At 38.9% G+C, this 16,271-nt stretch overlaps 1 protein-coding gene across 2 annotated transcripts in view; it reads left to right on the forward strand.

Annotated features, from left to right (window-relative positions):
* The first annotated feature begins 976 nt into the window (after window positions 1-976).
* The window catches only part of ccar1 (cell division cycle and apoptosis regulator 1), a 17,894-nt gene continuing 2,599 nt past the window's right edge, over window positions 977-16,271 (forward strand). The window contains exons 1-24 of one of the 2 annotated variants that reach the window (XM_066679725.1): window positions 977-1,081; window positions 4,016-4,171; window positions 4,493-4,668; window positions 4,858-4,977; window positions 5,357-5,389; window positions 6,448-6,644; window positions 6,784-6,910; window positions 7,027-7,140; window positions 8,202-8,394; window positions 8,497-8,638; window positions 9,260-9,415; window positions 9,782-10,007; window positions 10,149-10,262; window positions 10,625-10,791; window positions 11,549-11,759; window positions 12,899-12,982; window positions 13,081-13,314; window positions 14,311-14,502; window positions 14,621-14,854; window positions 15,040-15,175; window positions 15,263-15,351; window positions 15,456-15,602; window positions 15,758-15,881; window positions 16,146-16,271. The exon at window positions 16,146-16,271 is cut by the window's right edge and continues 60 nt beyond it. In XM_066679725.1, the coding sequence (XP_066535822.1) occupies window positions 4,060-4,171; window positions 4,493-4,668; window positions 4,858-4,977; window positions 5,357-5,389; window positions 6,448-6,644; window positions 6,784-6,910; window positions 7,027-7,140; window positions 8,202-8,394; window positions 8,497-8,638; window positions 9,260-9,415; window positions 9,782-10,007; window positions 10,149-10,262; window positions 10,625-10,791; window positions 11,549-11,759; window positions 12,899-12,982; window positions 13,081-13,314; window positions 14,311-14,502; window positions 14,621-14,854; window positions 15,040-15,175; window positions 15,263-15,351; window positions 15,456-15,602; window positions 15,758-15,881; window positions 16,146-16,271 (3,454 nt within the window). In that variant the 5' untranslated portion in view covers window positions 977-1,081; window positions 4,016-4,059. The remainder of the gene's footprint in view (window positions 1,082-4,015; window positions 4,172-4,492; window positions 4,669-4,857; window positions 4,978-5,356; window positions 5,390-6,447; window positions 6,645-6,783; window positions 6,911-7,026; window positions 7,141-8,201; window positions 8,395-8,496; window positions 8,639-9,259; window positions 9,416-9,781; window positions 10,008-10,148; window positions 10,263-10,624; window positions 10,792-11,548; window positions 11,760-12,898; window positions 12,983-13,080; window positions 13,315-14,310; window positions 14,503-14,620; window positions 14,855-15,039; window positions 15,176-15,262; window positions 15,352-15,455; window positions 15,603-15,757; window positions 15,882-16,145) is intronic. The other variant, XM_066679726.1, reaches the window with a different exon arrangement.

Genomic DNA, 16,271 nt, shown 5'->3' on the forward strand with positions numbered 1-16,271 from the left:
CTCCGGTTTCCTCCCACAGTCCAAAAACACACGTTGGTAGGTGGATTGGTGACTCAAATAGTGTCTGTGAATGTGTGTTGCCCTGTGAAAGAGTGGCGCCCCCTCCAGGGTGTGTTCCCGCCTTGCGCCCAATGATTCCAGGCAGGCTCTGGACCCACTGTGACCCTGAACTGGATAAACGCTTACAGATAATGAATGAATGAATTTCGGGTTTTCATTAGTTGTCAGTTATAATCCTCATATTATAAGAAATAAACATTTGAAATATATCAGTCTGTGTGTAATGAATGAGTATAATATACAAGCTTCACTTTTTGAATAGAATTACTGAAATAAATAAACTTTTTCATGATATTCTAATTTTATGACCAGCACCTGTATATGTGTGTGTGTGTTTTAAGTGATCTGTATTTTTATCTGAAAAAGATTCTGATCTTGGTTGATATTAAACATTAGAAATGTATAACTTAAAACAAGTGCGCTGACAGGAAAACATTTATCCTAATAGGTAGATCAAGATATATTCTATATAATTATTATATAAATTATATAATTATAATTATTAATAATCATAATATTTAACAAATAGCTATGAATACAATTTCTCCAGATGAATCCTAAGGCTGACATATTTTCAGACTACAGGCCCCGCCGATTTTTTAGCAATAACGTAGTCCATGTGTTGTTCGTGTTATTGATTGTTTTAAGGATATTTAAGATTAATTTATTAACGAGTTATTAACGGAGAGATACTTTTGCGTTGCTTTGCGATGACAGGTGGTGTGGTGAAGGGGACATAACTAATAAAACTGGCGAGGAACTGGCGGAAAGTGGACATCATTAACAAAACCGGCGAACGAACTGGCCGGCTCTGTCGCCATTAGACTCGCCACGAAGAGGTCCAACTCCCTCTCCATAATTATGTGTCATTTATATTATACAGTCCATATAGACCTAGTACATGTTGTTATCCTAGATCAGTGCTGTGGGTACTTGACGTCGAATCATTGATGTGCACATGCGCAGTGCGCACTAACTCTGCTGTGTGTGTGTCGGCTGGTCTAACGGACGGAGTGAGAAGGTAAGAACATAACATAAACACGTTGCTCCTAGTCTATACCAAAGCTGTTGTCTTAATGACAGGTAGATGGGTATTGAACAAAGTTGTTGCTGGTTATTTTGCACAAATGCTATATGCTGTATGTAGCCTAGTTGCAGGATTCATTGTGGGCCTCGTTAAGAGACGGCGGCTTAACAAAGTGGAGCTCGGGGTCCAGACTGAACCACTGTCACACCGCTCCGTTTAGCTTTAGCTAGCGCGCTAAAGCCATCCCGCACCGTATCAATTTCTGTGAACGTAATGTTTCATACACGTGCTAGTGTACATTTGGTTTTTGCTTCTCGACACAAATCCAGCCACTGTTTTCACGAGGTTGAATTGGGCTTTGTATTAGCCTACTTCGTGCTCAAATGTTTCGTTCCACCTTAAATGCTACAGAGGCTACATTCACCGTGGTGGAACCTTTGTATTTAAGGTGGGATGTATGTTTTGAACGAGAAACAGACGAATAGAAATTATCTGAATTCTCTATCCTGGTCGAAATAACCGAGCGCGCAAAATGCTTGCTATTTAGACTCCTATGGGTTGGCTTTAATAGTTAGACTTGGCTAATGCTAGCTGTCGCGCTGCTCCGGTTGCTACAGCATGATAGAAATTTAGTTATGTTAGTTATTATAACGATAGACATTGTACATATTTTTAGCACTCAGTTAACCTCGTCTATGTGATTTGGAATCGTCTTTGCAAACATGCTTGGGCTTGCAATGGAAAGAGCTAAAGATTAGATAGCTAGCTAACATTAGTTGTGCAGCTTGTTTACTAACGCCGGCTAAGGTTAGCTCTGTTACTAGAGGACTTGGATTCTATCTCCTGCAAAGGCAACAAAAATAACTGGCTTCACTTTGATTAAACATGACATGAAGGATTTGCTGAAGGAGGCAGTGATAAAGCAAGATTAGCCATTTAGACAGCCATTGAAATAATTCAATTTTCTAATCGCAAGGGGTGCAATTGTCACAGTCTATATTATAAAATAGACATCGTGTCATTAAAGGGATACACCGTGCTAATGAAGCCTTTGACATCTTATTGCGCTCCCGTTTTTTCCAGACTGAAAAACGTGAGTGAGCTGTAAGACAGTTCCATCCCGTGCTCTGCATTTAACAACATTCATTTACCGTGTTTTATGTGGGTGAATTTAACCTAAATAAAATGAATCAAATGCATTCTGTGCTTTGTACAATTTGCCACGTTTTTAACAGCAAGTGTCATATTGTATCTCTGTCAAGCCTCAATAAATAATAATAATAATAAACGCGTTTTTTTTTTTGGAATTTCTATTAAGAGAAACAAAAACAATGTTTTGTACAAAACGGCTGAAGAGCTAAACTGTGGGCAATCTTTGTAACTTTTTAAGTGTGAACAGATTTCTTCAGATTTATGGCGGCTACAAAAATGGGTGTCATATGCTAAAAGACTTGGCACCACACAGTTCACATATTGAAAATTAGACGCTTAACTATTACAGACTCCGTAGTTTGTTGTTTTTACTATTTAACATGATCAAGAAGTGTTTGGAATTGCAGGAAAAGGAAAGTGGCCTTATGCAAAATGAAAAATCATGTTTCGTCTTTTACATGATGTGTAGGGGGTATACTCAGCTATAAATGCTCCAATGCAAGACCAGAACTGTTTGATAGAATTGTACTGCATATACATTATATATAGTGTGTGTGTGTGGGTACAGGAGAATCAATTCTTCTAGTTCACTTTAACATTCCGACTGTTACATTCTACAGTTCATTTCATCAGTGTCCAACCCTTCAACCACAAGGATTTTTTTGCTGTTGACCCAAATATAGTTAGCTAACCATGCTTAGTAAACCGGGCTCCCCATACAGTTCTCCACAGAGGAATCGGCTCCACATAGCGTTCTTTTGGTACTCAAGCCAGTGCTTGGTGTGAATAAACAGTGCTTTTAAAACAAGAGATTTAATTGTCGTAAGTGATTTGAAACAACCCCAGCAACCAGATTGTTGGTCTAAAATGGCTATTTAAAGTGTTAGTCTGTGCTCACATAGAGCAGAACCCTGTTTGAAAGTTGAGAGGAGTGTAAGGGAATGCACACAGAGTGTTGATTGTTAGCATTTCTCTGCTGCTCCCTCCTGGCTTTTCAGTGAGTAGACTGGAATATTCAGAGGGCGGTGCCCATTTTACCACCCCACTCTGAACCCCCACGTTTAGTTTAGTGCTTCATGTCTAGGGTGACATGTGGACCATAATCAATAATATAATTTGTCAGCAAATATTTTTATTATCAACTTTAGTTGACAATTAAATAGTCAACAATTAGTTGCTGCTGCCCTACTCGGAGCCATGCAGCTTTACTCAGATCTGTTCAGCCCTGCAGTGGAAAGGAGGCTGGTTTTACTGGTTTTACAGTGCACAATTGGTAACTAACTAAAACTCCAGTTGTTTACTAAGAATTCGGAGAACTCTGCAAATTGGCTGACTCAACAGTGAGTATATTGTAAATCCAGACACAGTTCTATTAGGCCTGGTCCCAAATATTTGGCCATTCGTTTATTATAGGAAGGTATTAAGGTAGGTATAGGAAGGTATTTTTGAAATTTGAAATTCTATTTTTTTTTTTTTTTTTGTAAATCTTTTGTGGGTAAATGTAGTTTATTGATAAAGGCAACACTAATCCACCTGTATAAAACTCTCCTAAGAACAGCTCTCTGCCCCAGGACTATCTCATTGAAGAGATATGGATAGATTGTGTTGTTGAATACATGACAAGATTATGTCAAGTAGAATAATAACACATTGTATCTTCTGAATGGTCTGAAACCTGATTGGTAGGTTAAAAAAAATCAGATTATATCTTGCATAGTGTAAGGACTGGCTTTAGTCAGTATGCGAATGTAATAACTATATAATCTTCCCCAACAGAATAGTGTCTTCGGCTGGTCCATTGGAAGGCTAAACCAGAAACCATGGCCCAGTTTGGGGGGCAGAAGAACCCTCCGTGGGCGGCTCAGTTTGCAGCAACTGCGGTATCTCAACCTGGCCATTCAGGACAGTCCCTTGACCTGAACAGCTTACACTGTAAGTAATATCAGAAATATGCATGCATTTTCAGTTATATAAATACTGCTCATATTTACAAAGACAGTCTCTTTAATGTCTTAACAAATTTGATTATATATTATTCTTTTGAAAACCTTCAGTGTATTAGAATTTGCAATATGTACTTTGACATCTCTTTTATCTAGCTTAAGATTAAATGCCCGGTATGTTTAACCATGGCCTGCTAATTTACACTGCTGTCTAGTATAAACAGTATCAAAGTCTGTTTTGAACTGCCAAACTGCCACTGATTTTGCACAGTTGCATGTTGTTTCTTATGGCCTGTTTGTTCTGTTATAGCTTTAGGTGTTCAACAGCCATCTCTCTTGGGCGCTTCCCCCTCCATGTACTCACAGCAGTCTGCTTTGGCTGCAGCATCTCTCAACACGCAGACAGCTGCCAATTATCAGATTTCCCAGCAAACTGCAGCCCTCCAACAGCAGGCAGCTGCAGCTGCAGCAGCTGCACTGCAACAGGTGATTACTCTGACCATGCTGTACTGTATTTAGGCTGTGTTGTATGAAAGCACCATGCCAGAAGTATGCAGTTGAAGGACAGTCATGCTATTTATCTAAAATGAATTCCGGTCTCTGGCATAAATGTAATTTTATTTCTCAATTATATCAGAGAATAATCTCCAGTCTCTGGTGTGTGTTTAATTTTAGTCTCAGATCAATTCAGCCCTTCAGCAGTATCAGCAACAACAGCAACAGCAGCAGCAGCCACCCCAAGCTCCCCCACCACAACCACCCCCTCAACAGACTCTCTATAATGTTCCTCACCAGGTATATATGCTCTCTCTATCTCTTTCACTTCTGTGTATCTTTGATTTTAATAGAACACTATATAATATTTTTACTCTATTTGTTTCTGTTAAAAAGTCCAGGATGTGTTCAGCATACTTGATGGCAGCTTGTGCAATAAACATGTATGTTGCAGCCTGGGGCATATCAAGCCTTAACAAGTTTTTTTTTCTCTCTCTTATTGAGCTAAAACAACTGGTTAACTATCAATATCACATACCTTGATATCACTGCTAAAACTCAGAATAAATCTCTTTTTAATTTACTGATTTTTATAACTGCTCAATGTCAAATGTCTATACATTTTTTTAATATTCATTAATTTCTGCTGTTGACAATTTTCCCTCTTATCTGTTCACAGCTCCCTCAACCTCAACCTGCTCTGCTTTCACAGGTAATTTTATTACTCTGTGCTTCCATGCGTTTGTTCACCTTTCATCCTTTGTCTGATCTAGCCTTTTGTGATGCTTGAATTGGTACTGTTAATCTGTGTTATCATTTGTCTAATATTAAGTGGAACATTTAAAAACTTCAAGGTATAAAGAGTGCAAAACAATATATGAAATTACAGACCCCAATTTCCAGATTTTGTAAAATGTAGTAAAAACAAGAATCTGTGATTGTAAACTAACATTTATTTAACTGAAAAAAGCACAAAGAAATGTCTACCAGTGGTTTCACTGACCAACGTGATTGTATTTTGTAATTTGCAAGCAAAGATGAAATAGGGAGCAGCATTCAAACCAGAATTCATAAACAAGCAAGAAGAAGAAAGGCTTGTACTCTATTGCATATAATGAATCAATTTAATTTCAGTACTATTGTATGTTTGACAACGAATCATAAAAATGTGTGCAATGCCTTAACTCTTCTGACAATTGATCCTCAAACTGGTTCATTCTGTTTTCCTGCTAGTTCAGATAAAGTTTTTTTTTTTTTTTTTGGATCTTGTGACCAGCCAGCAATGATATTGGTTAGCGAAACTGCATTTACTTTGTTCTTTGCAGATCCACGCAATCCATAGCTGAGATTTTTGAAGTGAGCATATGTGTGCAATACATGTTGATGTAGATCTTCTTAGAATGGTAAACCAGCCTTTACTGTGCTTACATAGCCAATAAGTATGTGGATACCTGTCTGTCATACATATATGGGCTTGTTGGGAATCCCATTCCAAATCCATTAGCATTAAAAGTGAAGTTGACCACCACCATTCTGGGAAGGCTTTTCAAAATATTTTGCAGTATCTGTAGAAATTTGTGCCTCTTCAGTCAAAAAGATTCTATGAGGTCAGGATGAAAGAGTTCATCTGTGGAGAGTGCTTGGTTATGTCCTTGAAACCTGATTTTAGTTATTGGAAGTGTGTCCACATATCCACATTCTCTTATGTAACACAAATGCAATTTATTTATTACCCCCCCCCCCCCCTCTTCCCTTCTTCCCCTTCTGTAGCCCCCTGTTGCTTTGCCTACTAGTCTGAGTTTGTCAAACCCACAACAGACAGCCCAGATCACGGTCTCATACCCAACCCCCAGATCCAGCCACCAGCAACAGACCCAGCCCCAGAAACAGCGTGTCTTTACAGGGGTAGTCAACAAGCTACATGACACATTTGGTTTTGTGGATGAAGACGTGTTTTTCCAGCTTAGGTGAGCGGTGACAGTACAGCTGGGTGTTTTTGAGTGGTTGTGAAATCGTTCCCACATGGGCATAAATGATTGTGGATTAAATTCAGATTCTTGTGTTTCCATTTATTATATTTATGTGTAACTATTTTTTTTTCTCTAGTGCGGTAAAGGGAAAAACACCACAAGTTGGTGACCGTGTTCTTGTGGAGGCTGTCTATAATCCCAACATGCCCTTCAAGTGGAATGCCCAACGAATTCAGACTTTACCTCAGATGCCTAATCAAACGGTGAGCAAATTTAGTTTCTGTTTGATTCTCTACAAAACAATTGAAATGGCCAAGTCTGTTCCTCTGCATCTTTGTGTTTTATTTCATTCATGACTGTGTTCTCAATCTCTGTGTAGCACCACCCACACCAGCCCTTACCTCAGGTTTCCCAACAGCTGTCCAGCTTTTACTCTGATGCAGGAGTGCAGCGCTACTCTGACATTCACTCTACGGTGGACTCAAGAACAAATGTAACCTTCTCTTCCTCTTCTTTTTCTAATCCTCCCTCATTCTCTCACTACACAAACAGGTGTTAGTCACAGTTCCTCGATATCTTGCTACCCACGATGAGTGGCTGCTAATATCTTACTGCTTTCTCTTTCTGTTTTTACAGCTTCAAACTGTTTTGAATTTTATAATTAAATAATTTTAATTTTTTTTTTGGGTAATCATTGTTTTGTCAATTTAATGCTTGGGAGTATGGTTTTGTCTTGTTTTTGTAAAGAATTCATTGGCAGTTAAGATTTATAGTATGTTAGCCTGTGAAAAAAAGGACAGAAATAAGCGCATGATAAAGCAAATGCACACTAGCTGTGCTCTATTTTGTTCTGGAAGACCTTTTCTGCTTCTGGATTTTTCAGTTAATATAGACAAAGGCTTCAGTACTTCATAGTGTTTTTCTGCCTCATTATAATTAATTTAACTTGGTAAATCGCTTTTTTTTGTGGTAATAAACTGGTTATTTTATTCAGATGTTTTAATACAAGGAAAGCAGTGAAATATATGCTGCATTGCCCTCCAAGGCTAAAGTTTTAGTTTTATTTCTAGCCTTTAAAAGGAAACTAATCAACATATATTTCTTAGTCATTGTACAAAAAAAGCAGGCAAGCGATAGTATTCCTTTGATCAGACGCAATATGCAGTGAAAGTGTGCCTTCATTTCCGCAACAACGTTTATGTTGATTTTAACACAGTCATGGATTTGTCTTTCAACAGGGGCCAAAAGTGCTCACACATTTTGGTGCTGCAATCGAACTACTTTCTTGCTCTTTCTTATTTTACTGTGTTTCATCTCACCGGGTTCTCGTGTTTTAAGACACTTATCTCCTTCAGATTGGGTCTCATCTTTCAGTTCAGGTCACTTATATATTTAAAGTGTATTTGACACACAATACTGTTTGCAAATCGCAGTTTCAGTAAATTTATATTGCAGCTGTTTGTATTGGACATGCATAATGCCCAGCACTAGCATAGTCTCTGCTGGTGACACAGGTGATTCTGATCCAAATCTGATCTTTTCCACCTGTTTCAGAGCCAGCCTCCTGGCCCAAACATGATCAAGCCCGGTCCTTCCATGCTTCAGTCTCTACCTCCACCAACTACATTCAGTGTGCCAACCCAGGGCCCCCCTCCTTCCCTGCTTCAGGCCCAGCTTTCTGCAGCATCTTTAGCCCCACTCCTACAGAATCCCCCTCAGCCTCTCCTGCCTCAGCCACCCCCTAAAGGTAAAGAGGTTTTACCAAGCACCTTGCACTTATGAAGAGTTATGTGGTACTGAAATTGTCAAATACATAGGGGAATTTATTCTTCTTTTCTGTGTTCTTTAGATTCCGTGTTTTCTGGGGGTTTGCTGCAGCCTCCAGTGCGTATGATGCCCCAGCCCCAACCAGTGAGACGTATGGATCCCTCCCCTCGTTTCCCTAACCGCAGTGACCGGCCAGAGCTCATTTTAAGAAAAGATGACCGTAGGTAAGTAGCCGTTTAATACAGATTTTACTCTCTTTATCCATCATTAGTTGAAGGCTAATCTTTTGTACAGTATTGTAAAGTAATAACTATATGTAGTAGCTTTCATTATTCATAAATTACCATTGGCTTAAAATTTTAAACATGACATGGAATTTATAGTTGTACAGATGTATAGTGATGAGTATCACTAATTATTTGCTATTTTTTGCTGAATGCATTTTTACTGAATCAATATTTCCTATTTCAAATCTTTTAAAATACAGGCAAGTGCACTTACTTATTTCTGTGCTACATTAATCACCATCTTAAGGTCTTACTTTATTGCAAGATTGTTTCCAGAGAGAATAAGTATTAACATATATGAAGGAGAGTATCATATTTGAATTTGTACCTTTTATGCATTGCGGGGTAAAAAAAATGCTATCGTACACATCTACTTATTTGATGTCAGCACAGCCACATTAAAACATTGGTTAAGTAGATTAAGCTTCATGGTTGCTCTATTGAATTGCCACCCAGTTATAAATTTAACTACATCTTAGTTGTTAATTTTAAAGCAGACCTTAAAAGACCTTAAAAACTGATCTTAAGCAAAAGTGATGTATTTTAATTGACTTTCAGTCGAGAGAGAGACAGAGAGCGGAGAAGATCAAGGGAACGTTCTCCGACACGCAAGCGTTCAAGAGACCGCTCACCTCGAAGAGATCGCTCTCCTAGACGTCCACGCAGAGTTGTACCTAGATATACTGTACAGTTCTCAAAGTTCTCACTTGATGGGTAAGTCAAGTATGAACTGTAATTAAAATTCTTGAATTTCCTAACATTTGGTCTCAAACTTTGTGTGTTTTTATAGGGGAAAATGCTGTTATGTTTCGTTGAACAGAGCCACACTTTTTGGCTTGAAATCTGTTTTTTCAGAACATGTAAATCACAAACATACAGCTGCACTGTTGCCTTTGCAGGGATAAATATAAGCTTAACTGTAGACACAAAAAGTTCTTTCAGATACTGCTAACTGCATGTGTGTCTAGATCTAAGCTCAAATGACTCTGTCTCTTATACTCTACTATAAATTCTACAAGCAGAATTTGTTTTCCATGACAATGAAAGTATGTAAATCCTAAGTGTGTGCATGCTCTACAGATATAATTGCGACATGATGGAGCTTCGAAGGCGATATCAGAGCCTCTACATCCCAAGTGACTTCTTTGATGCCGTTTTTACCTGGGTGGATGCTTTCCCCCTATCACGACCTTTTACCTTTGGAAACTACTGTAATTTCCACATCATGCATAAAGAGGTGGACTCATTGGTGAAGAACACCGCTGTACTGGACCCTCCTGATGTCAACCATACTTATAGTGCTAAGGTGTTTATATTAGATTATTTTATTTTTTATATATATATATATATATATATATATATATATATATATATATATATATATATATATATATATCTCACTCTTGAGTGAGAGTTTTAAGCTAAACAGAATCTCTTTGTGATGTAGGTGATGCTGCTTGCCACCCCCGGTCTGGATGAGCTGTATCATAAGTCTTGTGCCCTAGCTGATGATCCACAGGAGCTGAGGGACTCTTTCCAGCACCCAGCTCGCCTCATAAAGGTACCTTCAGACTTTAATTTATACAACCCATACACTTGATTCACTACAAATTCTAAATTCACTAAAAAAACACCTCGATGGCTCAATGACTTGTCTTCTTTGGTTTGAACCTCATAAGCTTTTATTAACATTATTTAGTACTTACAGTAAACCATTAGAATAGAAACCTATAATACATTACTGTCTAAGCCACAGTTTGTGTCTTACAGACAAGGTAATTAAGGCAAACCAAAATAAGGATTCCACTGCTTGCTGTCTGCCACTGCATTTTTGTAGAGTACTATGTGGCTCTTACTACATTTACCTGCATGTAAATATGAGTTTATAATTGGTAACCATTTGTATTTTTGTGAACTTCTCAGTTTTTGGTTGGGATGAGAGGAAAAGACGAGGCCATGGCCATTGGTGGCCATTGGTCTCCTTCCCTGGATGGAGCAGACCCAGAAAATGATGCCTCAGTCCTTATAAAGACAGCAATACGTTGTTGTAAGGCTCTGACAGGCATTGATCTGAGTTTATGTACCCAGTGGTAAGTACTGCTTCATTCTAACACCATTTGATGCATTACATTCGCCATATATGCATTTATCAGTAAAAGGCCTGAGCAAAACTAAAAAGCCCAAACCTAAACATTCAGCAGTCTGTGACCCACTGCATGGTTTTGACGAAAGCTCCTGACATGTTGGAGGCTTTTTTGGTTTAATTTAACTGTAATTCTATAATTTTTATGTATTTATTTGCTTTTATCTTTATTTTGCAATGTCCTTTTTGCTAATGTATGTAGCAGTCTTGCCTCTTTATCTGTGTGGTGAATGCATTTATTCTGTCGCTCAAAAACCAGAGCCTGGAGGAGGAGCTGCCACCATTACTTTCTGTTTTATGACCTTTGACCTGTGTTAAATATCTTACATATTTAACTTGCTTTCACCATGTCTTTGAATTTGTCTCTCTCACACCACGGGGGTTATGTACGCTATCCTACACAAGCAGACTCTCAAATGATAGGGGGAGGGGCTGACAGGAGGGAATGGTGGAAAAATGTCTGGATTGTCCTTGCTTTTGTTTATTTTGTCTGTTGATTTCCCCAATACATGGCTGCTGTTCATCGTGAGAACCTACTCTGGAGATCTGCAGATTGTATTTTCATTATGTTTTATTCTGGGGTCATCTTACCACAAAGGGGTAGGAGGGGGTTTGGAGCTGTCTGTTTGAAAGTGTATTGGGATAGGCCTTTTGTGATGTCTGACAGAATGTTTCTTTCCAATACACTTCTTCCTTTGCGACAGGTATCGTTTTGCAGAGATTCGCTATCACCGCCCTGAGGAGACTCACAAAGGGCGCACAGTTCCCGCACATGTGGAGACAGTGGTTTTATTTCTCCCGGATGTTTGGCATTGTCTTCCTACCCGCTCAGAGTGGGAAGGCCTGTCCCGTGGACTCAAGGAGCAGCTGGCAGAGAAACTCTTGGCTGAACGGAAGGAGGCTGATGGAGAACAGGCACTGAACGCTAATCCTTCTCTTCTTATTTCCGCTTCTCACAGGCACAGGAATAGACAGACAAAACACTCAAAAAACACACAGAAAGAAACAAGTATCACAGGCATTATACAAAGCCCCGTTTTTATTGTCCCTATGTCTCGTCCCTTTTCCTCCACCCTGTACCCTCCTGCTTCCTCTACCTGATCTCCCAGCACTGCCCTTGCCCCACTACCCCACCCAGTCACACACAGCGGAACAGTTTAGATTGTACTTTAATGACACTGCTTCAACTGGTAAAACAGCTTCCAGCTAAGCTTCTGAAATGTTACCAAATCTGATGAGAGAATTCATCATTAAATTTTGTGAAGTATAGAACGTTGTGTTCAAAGAGCAAAGACTCTTACTTCATTTTTTACAATTTGCATGTGGGGGATGTGTACCTTACTTAATTTTCAGACTGAGATTTTGAAGAGATATGCTGGAATCTGGAGAGCCAGTTGTGATGAAATGTGTGTTTTTAGAATGTTTTCTTTTATTTTACATTTTAATTCAGTATCTGCTGAACTCCAAAAACTCCTTAAGTTCTGTCTCTTGTCTGTCCCTTTATTGGTTTTTACACTATTCTCGGATTGGACTGTACCTAGACTTGTGGATTTGATTTTTCCAGGGAGGTTGATCCAGGCCAGGAAGTCATCTTCTATGACTATATGTTAAAAAGGAGGGAAAAGGAGCAAAATAAGTTTGCAAATATAGTTATAGGGATCCCGTACGCACATTGAGTTTGGAGACCTCTCTGGGTGCATCTCTCACATTTTACATTTCTTGGACCCACTGTTATTGATTACCTTTTTGTATTCCACAGAACTGGCATTGATTGGCTGATGGGTGGGGTTTGCATCTGTTATAAAAGCTAGAGAGCTTTCATGTATCCCAGAAGTGGACTTATTTGTTTTATTTATTTATTTTTATTTTACTTTCTTTATTTATTTATTTTTTTTACCCAATCGAGACCTCAGTTGGAGGAGACAATGAGAGACAGTTGTGACCTTGCTTCTTGCACAGATCAACTTTTGTTTCAGAAGCTCAAGCAACATAGGGTCACCACTGGTTAACACTTTGTTGCTCCTCTCTGTTGTCTTTCCTTGACCTGATGGTAGGAAGAAGAAGAGAAAGATGATGATGATTCAAAAGAGGTTACTACACCCACACACTGGTCTAAACTTGATCCGAAGTCCATGAAGGTAAGTAACCTCTGCTTAACAGACAGAGTGTATTTTGGGCCATCTCTTCTGCTAAGGAGCCTTTCTGTTTATTAGACACACATTTGTTCTGCGTTTAGGTGAATGACCTGCGTAAGGAGCTGGAAAGCCGTTCTCTGAGCTCTAAAGGACTAAAGTCTCAGCTGATAGCGCGACTAACTAAGCAACTGAAAGTGGAGGAACAGGTGGAGGAATCCAAAGAGCCAGAGAAAACAGAGTCTGCTGGTGTAGAGGAGGAGGAGCCATCCAGAGTAGAGGAAGACCGGGAGGTGAGAGAAAAGACAAGCTGTGAGAATAACAACATAAGCAGAAAGGTGCCCAACTGTACTTTAAAACTGATGTTATACGCATGAATTATATGTGCAGAGGGCTCTACTCCTGTGCATAATTTTACAAGATTAAGTGTTTTTAAAGTTGATGTATAGCAAGGGTATTCATTAAGGTCTAGTTAGAGAAAATGTCCTCAAGCCTAACTTGCATTATGATGAGTGCCATATCCTGCATATTAAAATAGCCTAGTAATTAACATTTTATGTGCTTAACAGCAACTGAATTTCAAATAAAAATTTGTTAAAATAGAATATATTTCAACAAACTTTGTTGTTCACGAGTAATTGGACAATATATGAATAATAAACACTAGAAATAAAATGTTCTTTTCACATTTCAAGTAAAATCTTAAAATATCACAAAGCATATGAAAATATTAAAATAAAGTGCCGAATTAATTTTCTTGTAGATGCAGTTGACTGCCCCCCCCCCCCCCCACCCCCCCACAATCTTCAGAATATCATTGACCCTCCTCTGCTCGCTGCATAACCAACAAGCTGATTTCTGTTCTTTGCTAGAGGGCAGGACTTTACCCATAACCAGCATACTAATTGGTTCTTTTTGCTGCAGGGTAAAATTTAACCATAACAAGCAATCTGATTGGCCCTTAAGTGAATCGCAGGAAATTATCTGTAAAAACACTCCATGATGAGCTTTGCGAAACCTCCCATTCATATTTAAAATGGCAATGGCATGTCTCCTTATAATGCATAGATCTGATTGGCTGAGTTGTTACGTATGATATGTACAACACATGGTATTGGTCTTGGAGTTTCCTGCAGTGCTAAAACTGTGCTGAATGGCAAGAAAATTTGCACCTATTAAAATAAACACTCCATTATTGTTCTCATCAGTTATAGGTCCAGGTCCGGATAGCACAGTGTCTGGGTCTGGACAAGGACAGATGTCCACCTATTAGTGACCCTTGGTCTATAGTATTTGAGAAGTCAGTCTTTTCTCCACTTCTTTCCTCTCCTCAGGATGAAGAACGTAAGCGGCAAGAGGAATTGGAGAGACAGCGTAGGGAGAGGCGTTATGTTCTCCCTGATGAGCCCACCATCATAGTCCACCCAAACTGGGCAGCCAAAAATGGAAAGTTTGATTGCAGCATCATGTCTCTGAGTGTGCTGTTGGACTACAGGCTGGAGGACAATAAGGAGCACTCCTTTGAGGTTAGCAAAACCAATTTATTTTTAAAGACATAAATTACAATTGATCACACATTATTTCAAGTAAATGATGGCACAGATATATTTATATGGTGCATTATTTTTTGTTGTTGTTGTTTAGGTGTCATTGTTTGCTGAACTATTCAATGAGATGCTTCAGCGAGATTTTGGCTTCAGGATATACAAAGCTCTTGCTGCACTTCCAATCAAGGATGAGAGAAAAGAAAAGAAAGAGAAGGCAAAGAAAGAATCAGATAGAAAAGATGTAGAAAGGAGGGATGCAAAGAAGGACAAAGAAGAGGAGAATGGGGAGCCTTCAACAAAGAGATCAAGGGAGGATGATGAAAAGAGGAGGGTGTGTATTATTTATTCATTGCCTTTATTAAAGAGTTTGTTACCACCAACTTTGTCCATTTATAACTACATCCAGAATAGGATAAAAAAAAATACCCCAGTAAACAATTCATTGAGATGATAAACAGGAAACCTGTCAACTTTTAAGAAATGATGTAAACAATCTACTTGGCATCTGTAAAACAGGATGATGACAAGGAGAGGGTACTGAAGAAAGAAGAGTCCAGAGATGAAGATGATAATGAAGATGAAAGTAGCAACAACAATGCTGATGAATATGATCCAATGGAGGCAGAAGATGCAGATGACTATGATGATGATGGTACAGGTTATGCCTCATTTGCCAGAGGAAATATTCAAAGTTTAGAATGAACTTTCTGATACTGATGAAGACTGTTCTAATTCTCAGATAAAGATGATGATGACTCCAATGGAAGGGACAGAAGGGATGACCGCAGAGATGACAGAAAATCAAAAGATAGAGCCTCTAAAGATAAAGTGAGGGGTCAATGGTTCCCATTGCACTAAGTATATAATATATAATTTCGTCTTGTACTTGCACCACTGCCAGTGTGATTGAAAAGTGGTCTTGTTGTCTGTAGGATGAAAAAAAGAAGCAAATGGTGACATTTGACAAAGATCTGCTGATGGCTTTTGTGTACTTTGATCAAAGTCACTGTGGCTATCTGCTGGAGAAGGACCTGGAGGAAATTATGTATACTCTGGGCCTTCATCTTTCCAGGGCTCAGGTACTTCTGCTTTTTACACATCTTACTGTTTTATAGCACATTTTATGTGCTTTTTTTTTTCTTCTTTTTTTCCTTCGATAATGAAAATTGTATAAAGTAGGTTTAGTGTCATGTATTAGTGGTGGTGCTGATAGGCACAAGAATGTATTTTTCAGGTGAAGAAGTTGCTGAATAAGCCAGTGATCAGAGAGTCATGCTACTACCGTAAACTAACCGATAGACCTAAAGATGAGCCCAGCCCCATTGGGATTCCTGATTCTCTAATAGAAAACCTTCTCGGTAAGTAAATATACCCAGCTGCTGCAGCTGGGAAATTTGAGCTTTCAACAATACAAATTTTGGCTAATCACTTATTACTAAGCTAAATTATCAGGACAAATTTTAGGATTATGTATTGAGGGCCCCCCCTCTGTAGCCACCACCACCCCCCTTAAAACAAAAAATGCATTTTTAAAAGTATACTGTTCACTGTCTGAGGACATATAATTTCATTGTCTTCCATTTCTGTAGATGAATGCAGTGGATTTTCTTTGTGGTCCACAGGTAACAGACCTCTGCTGCCCACTCAGAAGGCGAAACGAGAGGCAGAAGACAGCAGTGAGTCTGGAAGTCTTATTGTTTATAACGGTGCTATGGTGGACGTGGGCAGCATGCTACAGAAATTAGACA

The sequence above is a fragment of the Hoplias malabaricus genome, chromosome 8 (genome assembly GCF_029633855.1).
Source record: "Hoplias malabaricus isolate fHopMal1 chromosome 8, fHopMal1.hap1, whole genome shotgun sequence".
Taxonomy (NCBI): domain Eukaryota; kingdom Metazoa; phylum Chordata; class Actinopteri; order Characiformes; family Erythrinidae; genus Hoplias; species Hoplias malabaricus.